This window comes from Vipera berus (genome assembly GCF_964194415.1).
Source record: "Vipera berus genome assembly, chromosome: 10".
NCBI classification, from domain to species: Eukaryota; Metazoa; Chordata; class Lepidosauria; order Squamata; family Viperidae; genus Vipera; species Vipera berus.
Window position 1 is genome coordinate 10,687,585 of NC_138213.1, and position 26,466 is coordinate 10,714,050.

Below are 26,466 nucleotides of genomic sequence, written 5' to 3' on the forward strand. Positions count from 1 at the left end.
CCTATTTTATTAGCTCCCCAACTCTCCTGCGAGGTAGGTCGTGTTGATAGCCAGACAGGTTGGCTTCTGGATGGCTATTTTCCCAGGCCACACTAAGGTGCAAACTTGCCAGCCCACATTTTAGCCTAGTGTGTTTTCTAAAACCTTGCCCACATTTTCCTTATAAAGTATCCCTCTTTAATTTATATCTACCACTTACAAGGAGTGCTTAAAATATTGGTTGTACTTTTTTTTTTAAAAAAATGCATTTTATTTATTAATCAGATTTATATAGTTGCCCATCTCACTGAAGCTGACACTGGACAACTTTTCCTCCCAAATCAGGGAAGGTCCAACAAGAATTGTTAAGTTCTATGTGCCTCTGGTTGAGCATTTGAGGCATTTTAAAATGCTTCGGAGATGTTCATTTTCTCTAGCATTGCTTTTAATGTTTTACATTTTTTAAAGGGGGAGAAGCAGCAGTGCAAAAGACATAGATAGGCCAGCCTTTCAAAAGATGTTCTACTAAAGAAAGAAAACAAAACCCGTATCTCCAAAAACAGCCCAGTTCGAAGTAGCCCTGTTCGAAGTAGAAAAAGAGAAAAGGTGGGTGAGTGATCAGTTCATCTTTCCATGTGATCATCCTCTCTTCGCCTTGAAGGTTTCCTTCTGATGTCCCCACAATGTAATCCGTTCATGCTATTCTGTTGAAAAGTGTCCGATGGTAGTCCGCTGAACCTTTCAACAGAGTTAGTGAGACTTGTGGAACATTCTGTTCACACACGACAGCCTCATACGGAGGAGCGGAGTCTGTTGGCAAGGATGATGACAAGGCTGCAGAAGGTTGATGCAGGTCCTGTATCCTAACCGAATTTTCAGAATCCCTTCTCATTGTTGTACTGGTAGATCCCCTTTCTTCCAAGGGGTTGTTGATAGATACATCATTCTGCTGACAAGGGTCTATTAGAGAATAAGGTGGAGGATCTTCTGTTGGAAGATAGATTTGGGCTGCTCCAGGCCCAACACACTCATCATACCTGAAAGAAAGCACAGCCACTGTATAGTTCTTGGGCCAATCCATCCATTCAAAACAACCGCATACAGACATCCATTCGGAAGGGAAGTAAGAGATAACAGAATTGAAATCAACTGATACAGCAGGTGAAGCCAAAATTTAAATACGTTTTACACTACAAAACCAATTCTTTCCTGAACTGGAAACTCTTTTTTCAAGGAACAGGAAACTTTAAAGGAAGTTGCCATGCTTAATGTAAAGAACTGAGGGCTGCAAATTAAAGGCAGACCCCATCGAGCATTAATTATAATAATGGAAATAATAAATAGATTGAGCACTGACGATGTTACCTAGTTTAGTAATAAAATGTTTGCTAGAAAACAACCAAGCTCAGAGAGCACCAAGGACCCCTCATTTCAACCCTGAGCTACAAATATTCTCCTTTATTCCTAATAAATAAACAGCTTTGCTATTTTGTGGTTGTAAGTCTTCTTGTCTATTTTTTTTGTTTTTACCTCTGTTTTTATTCTATTTTAATTGTGAGCCACCCAGAGGAAATGGTTGATCTATATGTTTACTAAATAAATACATAGATAAATAAACAAGTTCTGAGTCTTTACACAGGGTAGCCAAATAGAGTCTGTCTGCTTATTTTGTTGTTGTTGTTGTTGTTTTAAAAAACCCTCTGTATCTGCTCTTTCTAAAATACTAACTCTAAAATAGATCTGACATGTTTCCAGTGAATTTGGGTCCCCAGGAAATCCATTAAGAGAAGAAGGATATTTATGGATATTACTTTTGATTTACCCTTTCAAGAGTGGTTCCATCTGAATGCTTTGGCAGAATCCTGATTAAGGAAAACAGGAAGAAAAAGAAAGCAGAATATTCCGAAATGAAATCTCTAGACTCGTATAAGAACCGATTAGGGAAACATTTAGAGAGATAATCACATTTAGTTGCAAATGAGATTTCTGTAGCTCGTACATCCAAGCAATTAAGTTATTAATGTCCCGAAGGCATCTTTCATAAATGAATGTCCTAATTAGAATTGTATATAAATAGCTTTTCTGCCCTGTATAGCCTTCAAAATTTTAAACGAAGAACAACCACCCACCAAAAATGGGATCCGGCTTCACTTTATTGGTTAGGAGAGCAAGTTAATTGATTCCCAGAAGATTCGGTCTCAGGTGCTGATGTTGTGTTCAGCTGTAACGGCTACCTTGTTTGACCTCTATGCCCTTTTCCCAAACTGGTGCCTTCCAGATGATAGGGGATGCTAAACTCAGAATTCCTGAAAGCCTCTTTCACCTGATACAAACTTTACTGGGATTGTGTATGGCTCTGGGCAAGCGTTGGCAATTTGTATTTCATTCTGGACGAAACATAATTTAAAAATCTACATATGCTCCCATCTTCCACATTACATTCAATTCCATTTCAAGTACTGATCATGGTTCAGCGGAGCGAAAAAACCCCAACAAGGCCATCAAAAATCTCAGATGCAACAGAGGTCTGTCTGAAAACGATTCTTTTAGAACCCCATTAAACCTAACTGGCTGGGGGGAATTCTGGGGGTTAAAGTCCTCACATCTTAAAGTTGAAAAACGTGGTTTTATAATTTCTTGCGTGAAATGTGCCTAACAGTTGTATTTTTTGTATTTTATGATTGTTGGCCACCTTTAACCCTCTGGAAAGGAGCAAAACGGTGGAATAATATATTATTCAGAACGCAACATTAGAATGTGAAAAGGTCTTTGTCCTCAGTTATTCTTTATACTGATTTTTGACTATATTCTACAAACTTCATTTTTCACACCCCTTAACTTGGGGCTATTACAGAGCAAAACAAATGAGAACCTTTGCTATCCTAATGTGGGAACACAGAGGAAAAGAAACAGCCCGACATCTATCATAGGAAGCCTCCTTCAGACTTCTGCATGCCGTAAAGGGGTCATTGTAATTCATTCGTCCATATAGTTTTGTACCTAATAACCTTGGAGCAAGCCTCCTGGAACTCAGTAGGGTTTACTTCCGAATTGACATCATGTAGGATCAGCATGTAACTCAGCATGTGGGATACCGAAGTAAATGCAGAGGGAGAATTGAAGAGAACTGGGGGGTCTTAATTCAATCTCCCACCACAGAGCAGGTTTTTTTATCTCCAAGATCTACAGCTGGTTTGAAGAAGTCCAGTTTGAAGAACTAGAGAACTGTAATATGTCAAGGTGTTCAGTTCACTGCCCTTGGATCTGTTACAGAGGGGGGGGGGGAAACACTGCAATGAAATGGAGATGCTAAACTTTCAGGAGCAAAACACGGAAAGCTTGGCAACTGGAAGAGGAAAATGGTGGATGCAAAACTGAGGAATCATCACTACCCTACAATGAATGGGGGAAGGAAAGAAGGAGGAGGTTTGGGAGAAGAGGTGAGAGAAAGGGTGAAACCTGGAGGATTACTGGAGCTGGCAATTGGCAACCTGGCCTGGAGGACTTAGAAGAAGGCTAGCTGGTAGAAACGAAAGCTGTAAAAAAGCTGTACATCCTAGATACTCTTATCAGTTAAGCAGATGGCCAGCTTCCCACTTAGGCTGCAGGAAGAGAATGAAAAGGTTGCAAAAAGCGCTGATTTATTGGGCCTCTTGCCAGGAGTTGAATTTGCTTCCTGTAATTAAGTTAGTGGGAGAAAATCTGTATGTTTCACCCCTTGAGAACAGAGCATCGTAGACTCTGCAAATTACTGGAATGTACTGCTTAAATAAAAAGGACTGGAGAAGAGACAAGGCACCCTTGCTTCCTACACTAGGGAATATGAAGAGAAAGGAAAGCTGACCAAGCTCCTTCTGCCAGACTTCAAGCTGCAGAATCCAAGTAGAGGAGAGAGAGAGAGAGAGAGAGAGAGAGAGAGAGAGAGAGAGAGAGAGAGAGAGAGAGAGAGAGAGAGAGAGAGAGAGAGAGAGAGAGAGGTAGATAGGTAGATAGGTAGATAAATATGATACATAGGATAGATAGATAGATAGATAGATAGATAGATAGATAGATAGATAGATGATAGGTAGATAAATATGATACATAGGATAAATAGATAGATGATAGATGATAGATACGATACGATACATAGGATAGATAGATATGATAGGTAGATAAATATGATACATAGGATAGATAGATAGATAGATAGATAGATAGATAGATAGATAGATAGATAGATGATAGATATGATACGATACATAGGATAGATAGATATGATACATAGGATAGATAGATAGACAGATAGACAGACTGATTGATTTAACTGAAGGGAAGTTAGAAGTTAGAAAGCTGTAATGAAGGAATATCATACCCATCATATCCAAAATGGCCATCCAATCATCTATTGGTGGATACTGACATACCATATTATACCTGGCTAATAAAAATGTTATACAAATACACAATGACAAATCTACCCAACATCTCAGCTCTATTTCCAATGTTGTGGTTTTGCACAATCAATCCCTATTTATGGAATGTTCTTGCAATCACTTAGGGATTTGTTCTTATGCTTGTGCTGCAAAAGGACCCTCTTTTATAAATGAGAAATCAGATGTCTATCAATTTCTTGTTTTGGAAACAGGGTTTGCAAATTGTTTTTCTCTGACTGTGGTTACACTCCCCATCTCTGACAGGCTGATGGTCTTTTGTGTCTTAGAAGCTCAGAAACACGGACTGATCACAAGAAGTCATCAAACTCGTAGATAAAGTATGCATACACATACAATGTATTATTTTGATTAGTATAGTCATCTAGTAGTAGTAGATGACTTGGCAACTTACAATAAAGTTTCAAGGTTTTTTCATTTTTCTTTGTGTTGTATCTGGAAATTGGTAGGAAATTAAGCTGTTGATTCTTGGACTACTTGTTACAATTTTTGGTGAAGTTGTTCAGGGAAGGCACACAACAACAACAAAAAGAATCCAGAGACCAAAAGGCACTTGAGATAGATGGGTCAATGGTTTTAATATATGGCTATTCCTATGTAATTCCTTGAATCAAGAAGCTTCAGTTGACTTTTGCAATGACCCCTAATAATTCCATCTAATACCATTCACAACTTCAGTCAAATATCAAATAACTGCTTTTGTACAGCTTACTAATATGTATTAAGTTTTATCTTCCCGTGGATCCTTTTCAGTAGCATGGTTGTGTGAATCTATGATTTGGCTAATTGGTAATTCAGTGTACTGTTGGAACCCAGAACATTGCTTGATTAAGTAACTCAAGTTAAAATGGGATTTGCAAATTGAGTTAATATCCATTGTCAGCTCTGAGTAATCTTTAAACAAACTTTACACAGGAATTTAAGAGTTAAGAGTCGTTAAATGGATCATCAGCAATTAATGGGAACTTAGCAGTTCGAAAGCATGCAAATGCAAGTGGATTAAACTGATACCACTTTAGTGGGGAGGCAACAGTGTTTCATGTGCCTCAGCATATAACCATGCTGGCCACGGGACTACGGAAATGTCTTTGGACAACCCTGGCTCCCTCAACTAGGAAATAAAGATAAGCATCACCCCGTAGAATTAGATGTGACCGGATAGGGTAAACCAGGGGTTTCAAACCACCGGCCCACGGGCCAGATGTGTCATGCCGAAATTGCGCCAACCCCATTGCTGGCAATGGAAAAAAAGTTGTGATACGCCGTGACACGTCATGTGACGTTGCGACTTTGACACTCCTGGGGTAAACCTTTGCCTTTTTCAACCTTTTAAAAAGTATTATAAATACAAAAGAAATTTACCTTGGTGGCGAGTCCGAGTGTATGATGTTGGCCTGGGAAAGTGTCTCCATGTAAGAGCTGAAGTAAAATGTTGGTGGGAATTCCTCAGCACAGTTGGATCTTAGCTCTCCAACAGAACCACCATAAGAAAAACAGTCTGGAGCTGGGCAAAAGAAAAGTAATACTAGCACCATTCCAAAAGGTGGACTAAACAAAAGTTGGAGACACAGACACAGACACAGAAATTCTAAATCACAAATGTTTAGGATGTATCCAGGAATGCAACTGTTAGGATGAAGTGAGGGCTATGGAAAGGAAGGTTGGAAATATTTACATCTCGTATTAGAGGTAGTCCTTGACTTATGACTGCAAATGAGCCCCAAATTTCCATTGCTACGTTGCTGAGGGAGTTTTGCCCCATTTTATGGTCTTCCTTGCCACCGTTGTTAAGTCAATCATTGCAGCTGTTAGTAACATGGTTGTTAAAACGAATCTGGCTTCCCCATTGACTTTGCTTGTCAGAAGTTTGCAAAAGGGAGTCAGATGACTCCAGGACACTGCAACCGTCATAAATATCAGTCCGTTGCCAATCGTCTGAATTTTGATCATGTGACCATGGGGCTGCTGCAACGGTTGTGAGCGTGAAAGCTGGTCATAAGTCACTTTTTCCAGTGCAGTTGTAACTTTGAACGATCGCTAAATGGCTGCAAGTCAAGGTCTACCTTCATGGAATACCTCATTTTAATGGTACTATTTATTAGAGAGAAAAAATAAAATATATAGAAGACTGTCTTACTATAGTTGGCATCGCTCCACAGCTGGAGATGCCGAAAGCACTGATTTTTTCGCAGACTGCCAATCAGGATGGCCACACAGGATAGAAACAGGACCACTCCGATGACTACACCAGCCACAAGCACTGACGAATCCAGCATAATAGTACCTGCGGGTTTCTGTGCAGTGAGTAATCTCGCTGATGTTGCTACGGTTCAGGTGGATCTCTGTGTAGCAGTGAGACAGAAAAAGTCACGGTTGAAGAGATCTTACTAAACAGCCAATTTCAAATGTATATTTCCAGATAAATCTTTGGGGTTTATAGGTGAAGTGTAGGAGATGACTAGGTTGAATCCGAGGCAGGGGGCCAAGTACCTTCATGCTCACAGGAGATCTTAAGTCCAGACCACATTGAATTCCTTTGACTCTTATTCTACCTCCAATTTACTTTGTTAGTAATTCAGATTGTTGTAGAGAGGTTTAGTGTGCAACAAACCTATATATTCATTTGAACTGCATACCCCCTTGATTTCCTGTGCTTGACATGAATGGACAACATCCCATCAGCTTCAGTCAACACAGTCATCAGGACTACATTATTGCTGGATTGTTGCAATTCTCTCCATCCCTGATCACAGGCTTATATTGGTGAGAATTAGTAGGATTTACAGTCCAATAACATCTGGCCATGAATGAAATCCTGGTTCCCATAATGACTTGGGTTGAGTTCTCTTTACAGTTTTTTTTAGTTGCCTAATTGTCAAGCATACAACTCCTGGAAGTGGTCTCAGTTATTTGCTCCCTTTAGGCTAAGAGACAGTTGCTAGTGTCACACATCATATTAAGTCATACACTTAAGTTTATACATCACAATGGCTGGCTTTGGGCATCATGCAAAATTAAAGCTGCAGTGCGGATGGAGGTGGATTCAGACATTATGCTAAATTGCAGCCCACCACAATAGAGTTTAGGCGGACACATGAATTAGGGGGTCTCTGGTGACTTCTCAGTGCCTATATCCATACAGTGCCCAGTCTCAATATACAACTGATAGTATGCTGTTGTTGTCAGGTTCGTGAACTAAAATACTCAGACAGAATAACTAATAGAGTTGGAAGCTCTTCAACCCCCTGCTCAAGCAGGAAACCCTATACCATTTTCTTAAAAACCTCCAGTGTTGGGGCAAAAATAAACAAGATTGGTTTGGTATATTCAGGCATATTAACACCAGCTGCCTGCAATTAGTGCAGGTTCGCATCCCACCAGTCTCCAGGTTGACTCAGCCTTCCATCCTTCCGAGGTAGGTAAAATGAGGACCCAGATTGTTGGGGGCAATCAAGCTGACTTTGTAATAATGCCGCTTGGGTGTGTGTGTGAAAGCCCTAATAAGCAGGCATATACATAGAATGAAGGCTACTGCTAAGCTTGTAAGCCGCCCTGAGTCTTCGGAGAAGGGCGGGATATAAATGGAATTAAAATAAAAATAAATAAATATTAAATGTGTTAACAGAAACCAAATCTTCTAGGATTTGTGGCCATTTCTCCTTCAATGCAAAATGCTGGCCTGTCCTTTTCTGACAGCTGACATTGCCTTTTATTTTTTGCTGCAACTATCTGATAACAGCCTCCGCCATGTGCACTGACATTCTTATTAAAGACTCAGAAGGAATCAGATTGGATCACTACTGACCTGCATACCCAGGTTGTCAGAAGCGAAGGAAAAGTGCCAGGAAAAGAGGTCAAGGAATAAATTGTTTCAGATATTTGTGCCTTTGGGCAACGCGTAGATGTCACAGCCACTTGTAAATGTGCTATTTCAAATTAGCAGGTAAACACATACAGGCTTCTTATTCTTCACACCGCCAGTCTGTTTGATCAACATGATAAATTCCACTGGAGTGAATGAAATTGCTTGGGTGGCAAGCGAGCATGAGACGCATGTCACCAGCTATAGCATTAACTGGGACAGGATGAGGAAGCAGATTGTATACTCGGCTTACCACCACAATCTAGCCCAAAAGTTCCACTGCTAAGCAAGGCAGTTGTTTAAGCGAGTTTTGCCCCATTTTACAACCTGCTCTTGCCATGGTCGTTAAGTGAATTTGGCTTCCCCACTGACTTTGCTTATCAGAAGGTTGCAAAAGGTGTTCGCAATACTCGAGAGCCTGGCAACTGTCATAAATACATGCCAGTTGCCAAGTGTCTGGGTTTTGATGACATGATCGTGGGGTTAGGATGCTGCAACGGTTGGTCAGGAAAAATGGTCCTAAGTCACTTTTTTTCAGTGCAATTGTTACTTTGCATGGTGACTAAATCAACGGATGTAAGTCAAAGCCTATCTGTGTTCCTAACCAAGGTCTAGCTCCCCATACAGCACTAAGCTATGTATGACCTAGTAAGTATAGTGGCCTGGATTCAAATATTATGGTAAGATTTGTTTTGCAGACCAAATTGGCTTGGTCGAATCAAGGCTTATTGGCTATGCACAAAGACCTGCATTTGTACCAACCTCTAATCCACAAACTCTGGTTTAGAAATCAATAGCTGTTTTCATACCAGCCGTGAAGATAAACACAGCACTTTATAGTATGTTATAGCTTAATCTTTCAGCCAAACACAACCACTGCATCGATTTCTCACATTGTGCTAAACTCTGCACCTGGTCAGCTGAACAAACCACAGGTGTGTGAGTTCGTACATGTGAAGCCAGGAACCCGGCAACCATACCACGTCTTTGTACGGTGTGCGAATTCAGTTAAGATAGATTGTTCCATCGTTGTTTGGAAGTGGATAATAGTTGTGAGGCTGAAACATGATCCTGACTTACTGTGGCTGCTGTTTTTCCCTTTAATGCATTTAACTTGTTCTAAAAATAAATGAGCCTCAAATATAAACCAGCCAAATTTTCAAACAACCTGGTCTACTTCTTTCAAATATATGTATATAAATACATACAGCCATCTCTTATTACAGGTGATGTTACCAAGCCAACTCTAATCTGGCAAGAAATGTATTTATTTCATTCATCATCTTTAAATAAAGCCATGCCTCTCCTTTACTGGTCGACTGGCCAAGCAACCTACATGGTGAGGCAGGAATTGGTCTTAGTGGAGAGGAACAGGACAGATTTACTAATCGATTATCTTAAACAAGATTAGTCTAAAAGGTAAAGGTAAAGGTTCCCCCGCACATGCGTGCTAGTCATTTCCAACTCTAGGGGCTGGTGCTCATCTCCGTTTCAAAGCCGAAGAGCCAGCACTGGGCCAGTCACTGTCTCTCAGCCCTAGGAAGGAGGCAGTGGCAAACTGCTATGAAAATCCTGCCAAGAAAACTTCATGGATGAGACTAGGCAGTTGCCAAGAGTCAAAAAGTTGAAGGCATGCATATATGCACCAACACACCCACACACCCCTATTCAAAAAGAAATGCTATGGCAAGTATTCAACATCTAAGTTCATAAAGACAAATGATGATCTTGTCAGTGAAACTTTTCTGACATCCAGAGGCATTGTGCCAAAAGAAACACAATGCTGGAGGCTGTTGACTTTTTGTTTAATTTTGAGATTAAAAGTATCTCTAAAAAAGAACAGTCAGGTAGGGAAAGCAGTGTGCTGTGCTTAGGGACCCCACGGTACTTAATCATTGGTCAAAATATTGAGTGGGTTTGGAGAAAGCAAGGTTGCAACAATAAAGAAATTTGGAATTGTAAGCCACCCCAACTCATTGATTGAGATGGATAGCTATAGAAATGGAAATGAATGAATGAATGAATGAATAAAAGCAAGCAAGCAAGCAAGCAAGCAAGTTTGCTTGCTTGCTTGCTGGAGGAGTTATGCCTGTTATAACTGAATCATAAAGTATTAAAGTAAACCTTTCTGCAGGCTGTCTCAGATGCCATTCTTGGATGGACTGGCAGGGCATCAGTTATAATTAAATAAACAAGCACCAGCAAATTACAACACGATGCCCCAGCTTGGCAGACATGCTTATAATACTTCCTGGACCCAATGCAACCTGACAGTTCTAATGACCCCAACTGCTGCCTCTGCTGCTGTTGCCAGGATCATTCTGAGATCTGCCTTCGCATTTCCTTTATATCAATCTGTTCCTGGTTCAAATACGATTCTCACCCTCAGCTTTTCAATTGAATGCTTAATGAAAATATAAGTGTGGTCAAGGTGCAGATGGTCAGGAGAAGGGGGAAAAAAAGTTTTACGCTCATTAACAGAGGTTCAAAGGAGACCATTCCAGGAAATACTGCTGTTAGGGCTCTTCTTGAAATAACCGGGAGAGGGATCATTTCTTCCAGAGAAAAACAGACCTTTTACTGTATGCCAAATTATAGGACAGGCAACATTTAGAATTGTTCTAAAATCAGATTTGTCACAGCATAATTTTTCCAAATTTGGAGATATGACGCCAGCACAACAAAATGAGGCATGATATGGCCTGTAAATTAAGATAATTAAGTTTTCTTAAATGAGCTCCTGTGCCACAAGCCTCTTTATAAATAAGAAAATAGCAAAGAGCATCTGTGCTATAACTCAAGTTGGCTTCTTCCAGATGTGCTGGGACTCAGCTCCTAGAAGTCACATTAATCTGAAGTCACATTAATTCTGTGAATGAAGACTTTATCTCCAGAATAGAGACCATAAAGTGAAATAGGCAATAGTGATAGATAAGATAGATAAGATAATATTTATTGTCATTTTACTGTGGGCACAACGGCACACATGAAAAATGAAATTTAGTTGCCCGCTCTCAAAGTGAAACAGATATCTCCCTAGCAGATATTGAAAGATTGCTTTCATGTCACTCCAGTCCTTCTTTTCATTAAACTAGACATACCCAATTCCCACAACCATTCTTTATATGTTTTAGCCTTCAGTCCCCTATCATTTTTGTTGCTCTTCTCTGCACTCTTTCTAGAGTCTCAACATCTTTTTTACATCGTGGTGACCAAAACTGGATGCCGTATTCCAAGTGTGGCCTGACCAAGGCATTGTAAAGTGGTATTAACCCTTCGCATGATCTTGATTCTATCCCTCTGTTAATGCAACCTTTATTTTATTTTGAGATGTTGAATGGTTTAACTTGCAGGTTATAGGTCAGGGGTCTTCCAACCTGGCCCTTTTATGACTTGTGGACTTCAATTCCCAGAATTCCTCAGCCAGGCACGCTGGTTGAGGAATTCTGGGAGTTGAAGTCCACAAGTCATAAAAAGGGCCAAGTTTGAAGACCCCTGTTATAGGTAAATGTAGAACTGCTCAAGGTGCTGAACTGGCTTAATTTCATACCTGCTGCATTTAAGATCCTTGGTGGAGCAGTGGGCTAATGCCTCCTTAAGTAACACCAGCTGCCTGCAATTAGTGCAGGTTCGCATCCCACCAGGCTCAAGGTTGACTCAGCCTTCCATCCTTCCGAGGTAGGTAAAATGAGGACCCAGATTGTTGGGGGCAATAAGCTGACTTTGTAATAATGCCGCTTGGGGTGTGTGTGAAAGCCCTAATAAGCAGGCATATACATAGAATGAAGGCTACTGCTAAGCTTGTAAGCCGCCCTGAGTCTTCGGAGAAGGGCGGGATATAAATGGAATTAAAATAAATAAATAATAAATAAATAACTAACTTATTTCACTCTTCCTTCTGGCTGCTATATCCAAAATTACCATAACTCTCATCTGATGTTGTCACAGTCAAAATGTTGTTTTTGTTATTGATTGGATGTTGGTGGCTTTCCTCTATTCTTTAATAAGTTATTGTGTACTTTGTATACATATTATCTTCTGAAAAAAGTTTTGGATGTTTCATTGAGAGACGACCCATGCCTTTTAAATAACAAATACTCTATAGATTTAAAATCCCTCTAATAAATCTCCCCTTTGTTCAAAACCTTTCAACTAGTTTTCCGCTTCCATATAAATTAGGGCTCATATACTTAGCTTAAACTGGCTTTTCCTTTCCCCAAATGGAGACCATCAGCAGGAAGAGACCACCTACAGACCAAGATGATGCACTTAAATAATGATTACTGAATTACTCCATTTTCTGAGCCTGCACAAGATGCGGAACCACACGATAATCAAAGAAGCATCTATTATATTTCATTTTGACTAATAGTTGAACTAAAGGCTCACAGCCTGAGACTCAAGGACGCAAATACAAGAAAAGCTATAAACTCTATAACAGAAGCCATCCTATCTACTGACCTACTTGTTCCAAGGTCCTGATTATGTCTCTTTCTCTTACTTTTATGCCATACTGGATGATATGACTTTTAAATAACAAATACTTTATAGATTTAAAATCCTTCTAATTACCGGTAGATTGCCCATTTGTTCAAAACCTTTCAACTAGTTTTCTGCCTCCATATAAATTAGGGCTCATATACTTAGCTCAAATTGGCTTTTCCACTCCCCAAATGGAGACCAGCAGGGGGAAGAGACCACTTATTGAGACACCAGCCGGAAGAGATAACTTAAATAATGATTACTGAATTACTCCATTTTCTGAGCCTGCAGAAGACACTGAAGCATATGATAATCAAAGGAGCACTTATTATATTTCATTTGATTAACAGTTGAACTAGAAGGTTCACAGCCTGAGATTCAAGGATGTAATTACAAGAAAAACTGTAAACTCTATAACTCAAGCTATCCAACCTACTTGCTCCAAGGTCCAGATTATGTCTTTTCTCTTACTTTTATATCTTATTAGATGAGGAATACTCTTACTAAAATGAACCAGGCCCTTTGTTCCTGACTTCACTGATTGTAATCCTGCCTATATTGAAACATCTTAAGTCACATAGATACACACAGGGAACCTTATCAGTAAAGCTAACCATGTTTGTTAGCGTGTTGTGCTAACTAGTTCTAGCACCCAATAAATCAGAATTTTACCCTTAGAATAACATTATCCCCTAGAAATGTGGCTTTTATATCCATCAGCACATATCATTCTGAATTTCCACCTAATAAAACGATCTTGACCACTATGCCTTCCTGATTTTGCTTCCCTTGAAACACATCCATTATTACATGGATAGGCACAAAGAGTTCTTTCTGAACAGATGCTGCAGGGACCAGCTTCCTTTAAAAAGCAAGACCAAAAAACAAAAAACCCCAAACCACCCCTCCCCTTCTCATCCTTTTCTTTCCTTCATCCATTAAAGAATTCAGGATATTAGGTTAGGCTTTAATGATTCAGCAGGCTAGAGGTAATTTGTAAATCACTTCCTGGTTGATACTGTCATTGTGAGGTTCTGCCAATATCCTCCTACCAGCCTTACTTTTATTCATGAAAGCCCTTACAAACCAAACTGGCTGTACTGAGGCAATTATTCCTAGAGTCTTAGAAAATGATGTCAGTGGGTACCGTGCATCCCTTGCAGTTTTTTCGTAGAACCTGACAGGATGTCTGCCTATCGCACTTAAAAAAAAGGTATAAAGATTTTTAAAAACAACAACAACCCACCACCTTCATTAGGAAGCTGACATTCTGCAAACCACAATGCCTTTTTACGTCATTGTTTCTTGTTTCTAATAACGAAAATGTAGGTACTCCTCGGCTTATGGCCACAATGGACTCCAAAATTTCCACTGCTAAGCAAGGCAGTGGTAAAGTGAATTTTTGCCCCACTTTGCGATCTTCCTTGCCGCAGTTGTTAAGTTAGTAACAAGTTAGTTAAGTTAGTTAAATGAAATCCAGCTTCCCCACTGAGTTTGCTTGTCAGAAGGTTGCAAAAGGGGATCACATGATCCCGGGATGCGGCAACTGTCATAAATACATGCCAGTTGCCAAAGGATCCAAATTTTGACCACGTGGCCATGGGTGATACTACAGTGGTCATGTGAAAATGGTCAGAAGTCACTTTTTTCAGTCCCCTCATTAACTTTGAACAGTCACTAAATAAATGGCTATACCTGTAAAGATCCTTAGAAAATTTCAATAGCCAGTGATTTCACCTTTTTTGCAAGTCCATTGTCCATTGTCCAAGGTTTATTTTCTTTTGCAGCATGTAAATTGATCCAGTATATTTAAAAGCATTCTGAAGGATAACATGGGATGACTTCAGCCACTGAAATAATCATGCTGTGAGTGTAGAAATCTTTTTTACTTGAGTGCCTATTGACCTGCTGCTGTCAGACTTTCTGAAAAGATTCGGGACTCCTGCCTTATCAAGTTTAGCATTATCTGAGTATAAAATGTTCTATTTTAAAAGGAATGGGTTCAAGGTAAAAGGTCAAGAAGCCTCTTTTATAGTGCAGGCAATTGAAATTGGTTTAAGCCTGCAAATGCCAATTGCTCTACAGAAGATGAAGATAAGATTGGCAGCCCAAATCATGTCAATGATTATCCAGGGAAGGGTTTAGTACCCAACACTAGTCAATCACACAAGGCTTAGAATTTCATCAAATGAAGTCAAAGCACGATAGACTTTTCTCATTAGTGGTCCTTATTAGCTGGTCTTCTGAAACAAATTGCTTTTAGATAATGGAGCTTCTGTTTAGGTCACCGCCATAACCCAACACTTCCTTTGCAAAATTATTTGAAACCGCACGAGACTTCGAGCAGACCAAGACTCTCAAGCTCACCGACAAGGGAGGTACTTTGCGCAGAAGGAGCACAGTCTTGGAAATGTCATTCTGGATTAAGCTGACCTCGAAAGCTACAAGGAGCAAAGATGATTGTGCATCCGTGTGGAAACCCACAGCAAACACGCCGAGCAATTTCTGAAAAACAGGCTTTCCCACCCAAATAATGCCTCCTTATCAAACAATAGCCTTTAGTAAATATGGACCAGGAAAAGCACTCTCTAATTTCTCACACTTCCTTTTAAAAAAAGGGAAGGATAAAAAGGCAGCTCCTGAAATCTCTCCCTACAATGGTGTTTCTCTTAGCTATTGTGCAACTGCATTATAGTTTCCGAGAGTATGCTTAAGCATTGCAATGCTTGAAGACTTAAAAGTATTTTCCTTCCTCTTTCTTTATAAGCAACATTCACAAATACATGTCATTTGGCCTGAAGCTGCTTCTCATTATTGAGTGTTTGGCTGGGAGTCACTTCTCATTATGCAGTGCTTCTAGCAGGGATGACAAAAATCCCTTGGCAACCACGCTATTTGGATAAAGCTCGCTTGTGAACTCTCTGCGATCACATTATTTATACATACTTATGTGCCTGCCTGTGTAATGCTGAGTACTTTCCCAAATTCTCCACTTAAGAAAAAAGAAATCTAAAGATCAAGGAGAGGATGAAGAATGCCTCGCTCAGTAATTACTAGACATGAAAAGGATCCTGGAATTGTAGAGTCAGCAGTGAGAAACAGCTGCCAAAAAAAGAAGAAGAAGAAGAAGAAAAAGCAAATGTGATTTTAAGCTGCATCAACAGAAGGAGAGCTTCCAAATTCTAAATTAATCAATTCACCTTGACTAGTCTCCGGTACTAAATTTTGGCAACTATTGAGAGAAATTGAACCCAGTTGAGAAAAGAGCAATGAAAACAATCAAAGGACAAGGAATTACGTTCTGGGGAAAACACTGGGAGCACCTGGATATTTTATTTTTATTTATTTTATTTTAATTCCATTTATATCCCGCCTTTCTCCGAAGACTCAGGGCGGCTTACAAGCTTAGCAGTAGCCTTCATTCTATGTATATGCCTGCTTATTAGGGCTTTCACACACACCCCAAGCGGCATTATTACAAAGTCAGCTTAATTGCCCCCAACAATCTGGGTCCTCATTTTACCTACCTCAGAAGGATGGAAGGCTGAGTCAACCTTGAGAAAGCCTTGAAGAGAAAGCCTTGAAGAGAAAGGAAGAGGGGATTGTTGGACTTTAAAAAAAAAGCAAGACAGGGAGAAAATTGACTTATTTGGGTTGTGGTGCTGGGGAAAGCTCCTGCAACTTCTTTGGACAGCAAAGGTGACCCACAAGTAAGTACTGGAGTGCTTAACATCAAACGTATCAGTAGAAGGCAAAATTATGAAACCGGGTCTCATTTACTTTGACCATGTCATGCAGGAGAATTTACTGGAGAAAGCAATTATGTTTGGAAGAGTTAGCATTAAAAGGAAACCAAGGCCGTCAAAGAATATGATGGCTGGACACCATCAAAGCTAAGACCAGCCAGAGCATAGAAAAACTCAAAGAAGTAGGGCAAAATTGGAAAGATTTGGCCCATAAAATCGCCAAAAGTCAGACACAACTGAATAATAATAATAATAATAATAATAATAATAATAATAATAATAATAATAATAATAATAATAATAATAAGTAGTTGGAAGGGACCTTGGAGGTCATCTAGTCCAACCCCCTGCTCAGGCAGGAAACCTTATACCATTTCAGGCAAATGGCTGTCCAGTCTCTTCTTAAAAACTTCCAGTGTTAGAGCATTCACCACCTCTGGAGGCAGGTTGTTCCACTGGTTCTAATGGACAACATCATCATTCAAATGCTAGAGGGGTTGTGATATAGAAAAAGGTTGAGACTCTATCTTTGTTTTCTCATAATGCAAGACACAGAATAAGTTCTCAGAAGGCTGAGTCTGGCAGAATATTAATAGTAATAGCAGACTGACAGTACAATCAATTATCTTTCTTTCTCTAGTTCACGTTTCTCAATAGTAAGAATAGAGTGACATGCTAACCAATTATCTTTTACTACTGCAGCTATGCTCAAGTAGAGGCTGAACAGATAGTAGTTGAAGAGGCGTTCATTTGGATTTCCTGAAGTGTGCTATGGGCTAGTTTTGACCTAAATGGTCCTTTTCATTTGTATAATGCTATAATCCTATTTCTCCTCAAGCTGAAGGTGATGAAGTGATGGCTTCCATGTTACTTTATTGTTCAGGTTGAGAAGACAGTCAGGATATAAATGGATAAATGCATTTTTTTAAAAAAGTATCAGAGAAGAACTGAATCTAAACCATAGCCATGACACCCAGTCTGTCAAAAAAAGGCGTACAGAGGAAGAATTCCATCTTTTACCTAAGATACTTTTCCTAAGACCTACACTGATACAGCATTCAGCTGTTGTGATTCCTCATCAGCCAGTGAATCTGGTAGCTGAGTGAGGAATAAATGAGGAGGAGGGGCCTGGAGTGACATTAGAGTCAGAGGAAGGCTCTAAAGAGCTCCAAGACGTATGGTCTAACGAGGAGCCTGGTCCCCCTACTCGCGCTCAGGCTGAGACACAGCTGTGCTGGGAGCCTGAGTTGGACAGTGATGAAGATCAGTTGGGAAAAATCCAGGATGCATGAAAATAATAAACCTTTATTGTCAAAGTACAACATGTGTACATTGAGATTAGCTGAGTCTCTCCCCGTGCTCCCTCCCCCCAACACACAGTGACAACAAACCCTCCATCCTACCACACCATGTGAACCAACTACACCACACACCGGCCTCCCAAGTCAATTCTGCATAAGTTCACAGAGATTATATCCCATTCAAAAGCCTAACAGCCCACGGATAAAAGCTGTTTTTCAGCCTGTTGGTACGGCTGGCTATACTCCTATATCTCCTACCCGATGGTAGGAGAGTAAAGAGATACCGTCCAGGGTGTGAGTCATCCCTGAGAATTTTCCTCACTCTTCCAAGGCAACGAGCCCTGGCGATGTCATCCAGTGGTGTCAGGGGACAGCCCACAATGTCTTGTGCTGTGCTCACTACCCTCTGTAATACTTTCCTGTCTGTGGCTGTCAGACCAGCATACCAAACCACAATACCATACGAGAGGACGCTCTCTATAGTAGACCAGTAAAAGAGGGTCATTAGCCATTGTTCTACCCTGTTCTTCCGCAAGACCCTAAGAAAGTGAAGCCTCTGTTGGGCCTTTCTAGCCACCTGGGTTGTGTTAACTTTCCAGGTCAGATCTTCACAGAGGTAAACTCCCAGAAATTTAAAGGAGGAAACTCTCTCCACACAGTCCTCCCCGATGTAAAGTGGGCCTGGTTCCTCCTTTTTTCTCTGGAAGTCTAACACCATCTCTTTCGTCTTGCCGATGTTTAGGTGCAAGTTGTTGTTACTACACCATATGGATAGTTTTTGTAAAGCGCAGGCAAGAGAAGTGAGTAGGACAGAGGAATGCAATGGAGCAACTCCAAAGGCAAAGGAGAAGGCATTAGGAAGCCACGCCTTGGCTGAATAGTAAAAGGGAAGGTGTGGGAGGTGCTGGTTGCCGAAGGCAACTGTTCATGTTGAGGATCAAGTTGCTGTGGACTGAGTTTGCCTTGGAGATTGACTCAGGTCTGTGAGAATAAAAGGGGTTGGTTTTTCTTGCGGTTCTTGCCTGTTTCTTGGAAGAAGGGTTTCTCCTTGTGAGAATAACAAGGAATCACGTAGACTGGGACAGAACATCACCAACCATTTTTTATAAGCTGGTAGGAGATGGAAACAACCAAGATCCAAGTTATTAATACATACTACACATTAAAAAGTACCTCTGGAGGTTTGGCAAAATTACCTTCACCCGGCATTTACATTTCCCATAGTTGTATTGATGCTTTTGTGGCAACTCAGATGATTTCTTTTGGGGGTGTATTAACACTATTGTTAGGAATGGACAGTGTCTCCAGAATGATTAATGCTCATTTGCAAGAAAGAGTATGCACTCTCATCCATTATTGCTTCTGTGCAAGTCTGTGATCTTCATTTTGGATAATCTGAGATTTAATGACATTGTTAGAAATTTAAATTGTTTACATTTTTGGACCCTTCACAATTTCTTTGTCCTTATAACTTTGTACATATGTATCCATGTACTTGAAGGAAACATATGTGACGAACACGACTTGGCTACATGAATGCTCAGTTTAAAGATGCTAAGCCTTTAAGACAATATTTCCCAGCTTGGAATCCTCTGGATAAGTGGATCAACCCAGATTGTTGGGGGCAATTAAGCTGACTTTGTAATAATGCCGCTTAGGGGGTGTGTGAAAGCCCTAATAAGCAGGCATATACATAGAATGAAGGCTACTGCTAAGCTTGTAAGCCGCCCTGAGTCTTCGGAGAAGGGCGGGTATAAATGGAATAAAAATAAAAAAAATAAAATAAAATAAAATACAGAATTCCCTAGATATTTCCTGGACTTAATCTACTTCCTAGATATTCTGGGAATTGAAGTCCATCTATGAGGAAGGAATTCAAAGTGGGGAAGGATACTTTAAGGTGTCATAAAACTCTTGGCTTGCGATTACTTGTTTTCAAATCAACAACATCAACTGGCAACCTTCAATGAAGGTTGTCAAACATGTTTCTCCTCAAGGAAATCTATCTCAACACTCAACAAGTCAAATCTTACGTGGCCGACATTCAAATGGACTATGTTGCTACTCTGTCTTCCACGCTACTTTATGACTATGCACTTGATAGAGGAAAAATGCTCTTACCCAAGGTCACAATTCTGTTCTCTAAATTACTAAGTACAGAAGACACGACATACCACATTTGTAACTTCACAGTTGCTAACGTATTATTTCCCTTGACCAATGAGCCCTCATTTAAAATTCCACTACCCTTAACTGCAAGTGAAGATGGAATAATTAAGTACCATCAAAAGGTAATTAATTTGCATTAAGTAACCTTGAGTATAACTCTTAATATGCCTCATTTGCAAAAGTACTCCCAACTGTTTAACCTCGACATACCTTCCAGCAAAGACACTGTTCTTTATGGATTTTTTATACTCTCAATAGTTTGAAAACCCACCAGATGTAGCTTAATTCAGATGTCTTGCTACTGATGAGATCTGGTTGGTCTTTTTATCTGAATATCCCTGCTTGCAGAGAGCTAGCACATTTTGAGAAAGATGAGGTTCACCTAACCTCACCTAAAAATGGAATACAAATATGGTCCCTCTGCAGTGTTCTGGAAGCAGGCTCTGCTTCTTCTCAATGTTCTTCTCAACAAAATATTCAAGAAACAGCTCACTAAAGGTTGACTTTGTTTTAATCATACCCCAACACAACTCCATCCCGTGCTATGTATGAAACACGCTTGATGCATGGGTCACTCACCTGAACATGTCACTCTGATGGAGCCGTATTCTTTGCCACAGTCCTTCTGGTAGCAACAAAGAAGCCAATTCATCAAGCAGAAGCGATTCCTGCACTGAAGTTTGTCTTTTCTGCAAGGCAGGAAGTTCTTTTCATCTAAAAAAAAAGGGAAAGGGATTTTTTTTTAAAGATATAGATCGATAGCAAGTAGAGGAACATGAGCATTAGCAAGACGCCAGATTTCTTGAGGACTCAAGGCTTGGTTTCTATATGGCATCCAAAAGCAATAAACAGGTTTATTCTTCCTTTCTCAGTGGATGGGAGCTAATCTAGTTTGAAAGTAAAAATGAAGATTATGTTTATTTAAATGATACCTATTTCTTTCCCTCATCTCTCCCCTCTTCTGTTCCACTGCTGGATGGACGTCTGTTAAGGTTGGCCAAGAAGGAATGCTATGAAAGTACTTTATGATAGCCGGACCATCCTGTAACCTTCATTATATTGTTCGTGGTAAGATTAAACCATTCAAGCCTGAATGTCAATCATCCAGATCACGGTTATCCCAAAAATGCTTTCCCGAAAGACAATTGGACTTTCTTAACTTTTTTCCCTTGAACTGAAGATGCTTCTTGGATGAGAAGTAAAACATTTTCAAGGAAAAAAAACACCAAGGATGTCCAGTTGCCTTTTGGAAAAGCACTTTTGAAAAGGGACATTCAAGCCTGAGTATTTCAACCTCCTGCTACATCAGCCTTTCCCAATCTAGTGCCTTTCCCATGTAATGAGAGGTTGGTGGCAAAGTATATGCCTGAAACAAAGGTGTGTCAGTTTTGAGGTTGACCCAATGGTGAGATTCAGCCAGTTCGCACCACCTCAGAAGAACCGATAGCTAACGTTTTGTTGCCCAGGCCCAGAATGGACTTCTGGGAAGCGGCACCCACACAGAGAACCGGTGGTTCACCTATTTGAATCCCACCACTGGGTTGACCCCTTTTCCCCTATGAGCTCCTAAACCAGTGCTTCTCAACCTTGGCAACTTTAAGGTGAGTGGACTTGGCTGGCTTGGGAATGCTGGGAATTGAGGTCCACACAGCTTAAAGTTGCCAAGGTTGAGAAAGACTGCTCTCAAGTGCAAGTGGAAAGAACTTTGCACATCTCTAGACTCCTGGGAATGGGCTTTGACATAAGATTAGAGCCAGAATGTGCATAGACTCTGATTTGTGTACTGTCTGGCTGATTCCATAAGGCCCAGCTGGAAAAGATGCCAGCAACCTACTTTGTTCCCAGCCCTGGTTGTCTCAGAGTTTATAGAGAAGCTTGCCCAGTTTTGCTAATGATTGTTGTGGTAGGAAGGCAGCATGCTTAAAGAGCCTTCAGGAGCTTGCAGTTTATTTTGCTCTAAAAGCAGCAGAGGACTTATGTCTTGCCTTTATTATCTCTTATCATGGTATCATCTGAATCCAAGGAAATATTTATTTATTTATTTATTTACTTATTTATTCATTCATTCATTCATTCATTCATTCATTCATTCATTCATTCATTTATTTTAATTCCATTTATATCCCGCCCTTCTCCGAAGACTCAGGGCGGCTTACAAGCTTAGCAGTAGCCTTCATTCTATGCATTCTATGCATTATAAGATAATACAAACAGACTGATGCAGCGGTTTTGAAAACATTCAGCATAATCCTGTTCTCTTTTATTTAGACCCTGTGCCTCCTCCTAAATTTTGGATGTTCTTATTCTTGAGTCATTGGAAAAGACTGAGGCCAAGTCTTACCCCCTACCACAAACCACGGTTCATTTTTTTTTATAAAAGAAAGTATTTATTAAGTATTTATTTCAAATAACTCTTTTTGAAAAAAATTGAAAAATAATGCTATTACTTAGTAGCATTAAATATAAGCTTTGGTACTACAGAAGTATATTGCCGTTGTGTTAAACACCATGTGCTTTAAAGAAGAAACCTGTCCATCTGTCTTTTTGTCCATCCGTCCATCTCGCGATCCATCAAACATTGTGAAAATAACCCTTTCAACTTGAATTAACGGAAGGCTACTCTTCTAGAAAGTCAGGTGGAAAGAGAAAGGAAAGCGCAACCTGTAACTTGATTTACAAAAGGCGGGGTTGCTTAATCACCATGATGTTTATTTTGATATGTTTGTGCTACTCTTTTGATAGCCAAAGGCCCATGCTAAGCAGCATAATTGTTCACGTTTTATAATTTTCTTAAGCTGCTGCTTCAGCGGAAAATGCTTGCGACCCTCCTTTACATTTCTCCATATCACCCACTCCATATCACCACAGCAAATGCGTCTCCAGAAAGCCATGAGCACGTGCACACCAGGCAGCACAAACCCGCAATGAAATAATTATTGTACTTTTAGCATGCAGGGGATAATGTTCTTGGAGGATCTAAATCGTTAGTTGCTCAAGTAAAAGTTCAATTTCATAACGGGGACATTTCCCTTACTAGCACGAAACCTCTCTCCCTGCTAAGTAATTAGCTACTTCTTTCCATTTATTTTTTTCGAATCATTGCTAATTCCCGGCGATTGCCTGGAAAAGTTCCTGCCGTCTTCTTGGTAATATTTTGGAAATGCTTTGCCATTTCCTAGGGCTGAGTGAGAGAGAGAGAGGGACTGATTCAAGGTCATCCTAGTGCAGACATGTCAAACACAAGGCCCGGGGGCCAGATCCGGCCCGCGAAGTGGTTTCATGCGGCCCGCGAAGCCATCCTGGAAACAGTGAGGGAACGGCCCCCACTGCCTTGGCCCTGGCCCAGAGACCCTCCTCCTGCGAGAGACCCTCAGATCTGTCCCACTCCTGCCCAAGCCCCCATAGGCACCCTTGATGCGAACGATGTAGAGGTGGCCATGCCCACCCAGTAGGCCATACACACTCTAGCCACGCCCACCCAGTAGGCCATGCCCACCCTGGCCACACCCACCCGGTCCCTTGAGGGCAACCGCAATGCTGATGCAGCCCTCAATGAAATTGAGTTTGACACCCCTGTCCTAGTGCTTTTGTACCTGAGACAGGACTAGAACTCACAGTCTCCCAATTTCTAGCCCAAAGTTTCTCAACCTTGACAACGTTCAGATAGGTGGACGTCAAGTCCCAGAATTCCCCTGCTAGCAAGCGTAGACAGTTCAAGTGGGGACTTCAACTTCCACACTTTAATTCCCCTGCTGGCTGGGGAATTCTGGGGGGGGGGTTGAAGTCCACCTATCCGAAAGTTGCCAAGGTTGAAAAACATTGGGCTAGAAACTGGGAGAGTGTGAAATCTAGTCCTACCTTAGGCATGAAACCAGCTGGGTGTTCTTGGATCAGTCCACATAGCTCGCAGTTGCTAAAGTTGAAAAACGCTTTTATCTTGATGTCCTGGCTGCCACACCGAAGTGACTCTATAACATAGCTGCAAAACAACATTTAAACATTTCTGAGAAGATTCAGATATCAGGGGTTTTCCACGGACCTCCTTTCTGCGTCCCTGAAATCTTTATCTCCCATCCCGTAAGGGTTTTTAATCTAGGCAGAAAGAGAAACAGTTTGGAAGTGGGCTGCAAAAGCATTGTTGGAGAAGTATGAAAGCTAATGCTTGGGTGTGTGTGTGGGGGGGAGACTGATGCTGTTTTAGGAACAGCAGTGTGCTTCGGTCTCAACTCACTTCCCACCTACTCAATCTGGAGGCTTGCATGGAATACAGGTTGACTAGGAGACAAATAACACCTAGCTAGTCCCGAAACCGCATCATACTGCATCTCATAGTTGGCAAATTACTCCTTGGTTCTAAGCTGGTTTTCTCCTTGACTGATTTCCATCCATTGCTTCTTGTTCTGCTTTCAGATGCTCTTAAAAAGAAGATGACCCCCCCTCTTCTTTGTGGCAACCCCTGAGATAATTGGAACACTGCTGCCCTGTCCTTCTTTTTATTAAACTAGACACACCCTATTCCTGTAAATGTTCTTCCTAATCCTCTTAGTTGACCTTTCCTGCACTCTTTCTAGAATCTCAACATCTTTTTATATCTGGATTACATTTCAGAAATCTTATCACAGACCAAATAACTGCCATCATGGGAACCATGGTGGGACAGAGGTTAGAATGCAGCATTGCAGGCTAATTCTGCCGACTGCCCGCAGTTCGATTCTCACCAGCTCAAGGTTGACTCAGCCTTCCATCCTTCTGAAATCGGTAAAATGAGGAGCCTGATTATTGGGGGCAAGGTGCTAACTCTGTAAACCGCTTAGAGAGGGCTGTGCAGCACTCTGAAGTGGCTTATAAGTTTAAGTGCTATTGAACCAACATAATCTCGTTTCCTCTCTACATCGTATCTACCCCAGCTCTGATTCCTTAGCACCCCTTTTCTCCAATCACCCTTTCTACATACAGGTATCAATCATAGACTTTCTTACAAAGAAGACATATGCAGTTACAAGGGCAGAATGGGATTTCCATTACCTTAAATATTCCGTTCACAAACATAGCGCAGAGTTTTTCTTGATGTAACAAAGGCACACTAGAAAATAATTCCTTCAGAAAAGATCTTATCACAAATATCTTCCCTCGATGTGATCCATAAAATTACCATGAAACTGGAGAAGTGTAATCCAGTACAACAGTACGCAAGAAAGATTTGGGGAATTCAATCTTGCTTTCTATTTGCAAAATTGACAGGGAGCATTGCTCCGGATAAAATTCTTAGTGTAAAAAGACAGAAGCACCAGGAAAGAAAGAAAGAAAGAAAAAAAGGAAGAGAAAGAAAAAAAAGAAAGAGAAAGAAAGAAAAAAAAAAAGAAGAAACCAGCCCCAAATCTCTTGAGAATGTCTCACTGAATTAAAGTGAGAATCAAACACTTTGCAAGAGCTCCAGCTTCCCTGATGAGATCCCAACAAGATTGTCGCAAATCAATCTTGCAAAATTCCAGGCCATTTTTAATTTTGTTGGCGAGGAAAGGAAAGTGTGAGATGACATAGTGTCTGGTGCCTAAATTGGAAATGGTATCTTGTTGGCTCGCAGACATATTTTCAGAAAAAAAACTGTAAGATTACAATAACCAACATCATTTTGTTGTTGTTGTTGTTGTTTTGCAAATAACAATCTGCTCTATTTTTAACAGGAGAGTTTTGCTGCAGAGAAGGCAAAACCAGGTCACTTTCAACCGATCATGCTTTGGGGATAGGCCAAACGTGAATTACAAATTCAGAGAGAACTACGTTAAAACAAAATGTACAGGGGAAAAAGATTTTGAGCACAAGCCCAGAACTTTGTTTTTGCGTGGAAAATGGGGCACCACATCCTTGATGATGTCATTGGTGCCATCCGATAACTACTAAGGGCATCTGAATTTATTTCAGTTGAAGGAGAAGCAACAGGAGAAAAAAAGATTAGGAACCAGGGAAAAGAGGAAAGAAATTAAAAATAAGAAGTGATGAATTTGGGCATTTGAACAGATGGTTCATTTTAGCTATCCTAACTGTTGGGTTAAGATAGTGATTGAACGAACATCCAAATCCGTTTCCTGTTTTGCAGTGAAGGTTGCAAAATTGGATAAGGCAGCTTGGTCACTGTTGTAAAGTTGAAACCTGTTGTCTCCTCTGTTGCTTATTGCAGGGGAATCCAACCTTGGCAACTTCAACTCCCAGGATTCCACGCTGTAAGTCCACAAGTCTTAAAGTTGCCAAGGTTGGAGACCCCTGGTTTATTGCCATTGCCTTGCTTCTAAAGCAGCCAATCATACCGAGAAATCTCCCATCTGTCATTTAATAAGAAAGACTAACCACGATGGAGCTAGCAAAGTACAGAGAGTCCTGGTCTTACAACTGTAATGAAGCAATTGTGCTCGTACGTGGAGGACTACCCATAGTTTTTGGAAGGTCCAAGGACCATCTATAATATACCTCGTTTGGTGAGGCCTGAGCAAAACAAC

The 26,466-nt window shown here is 40.6% G+C and overlaps 1 protein-coding gene across 1 annotated transcript in view; it reads right to left on the reverse strand.

Annotated features, from left to right (window-relative positions):
* Positions 1–122: 122 nt before the first annotated feature.
* The window catches only part of BEAN1 (brain expressed associated with NEDD4 1), a 31,705-nt gene continuing 5,361 nt past the window's right edge, over positions 123–26,466 (reverse strand). The window contains exons 2-5 of the mRNA XM_081335782.1: positions 20,552–20,686; positions 6,550–6,754; positions 5,775–5,916; positions 123–1,016 (exon numbers count right to left, since the gene is read on the reverse strand). Coding sequence (XP_081191908.1) covers positions 674–1,016; positions 5,775–5,916; positions 6,550–6,688 — 624 coding nt within the window. The 5' untranslated portion in view covers positions 6,689–6,754; positions 20,552–20,686 and the 3' untranslated portion in view covers positions 123–673. The remainder of the gene's footprint in view (positions 1,017–5,774; positions 5,917–6,549; positions 6,755–20,551; positions 20,687–26,466) is intronic.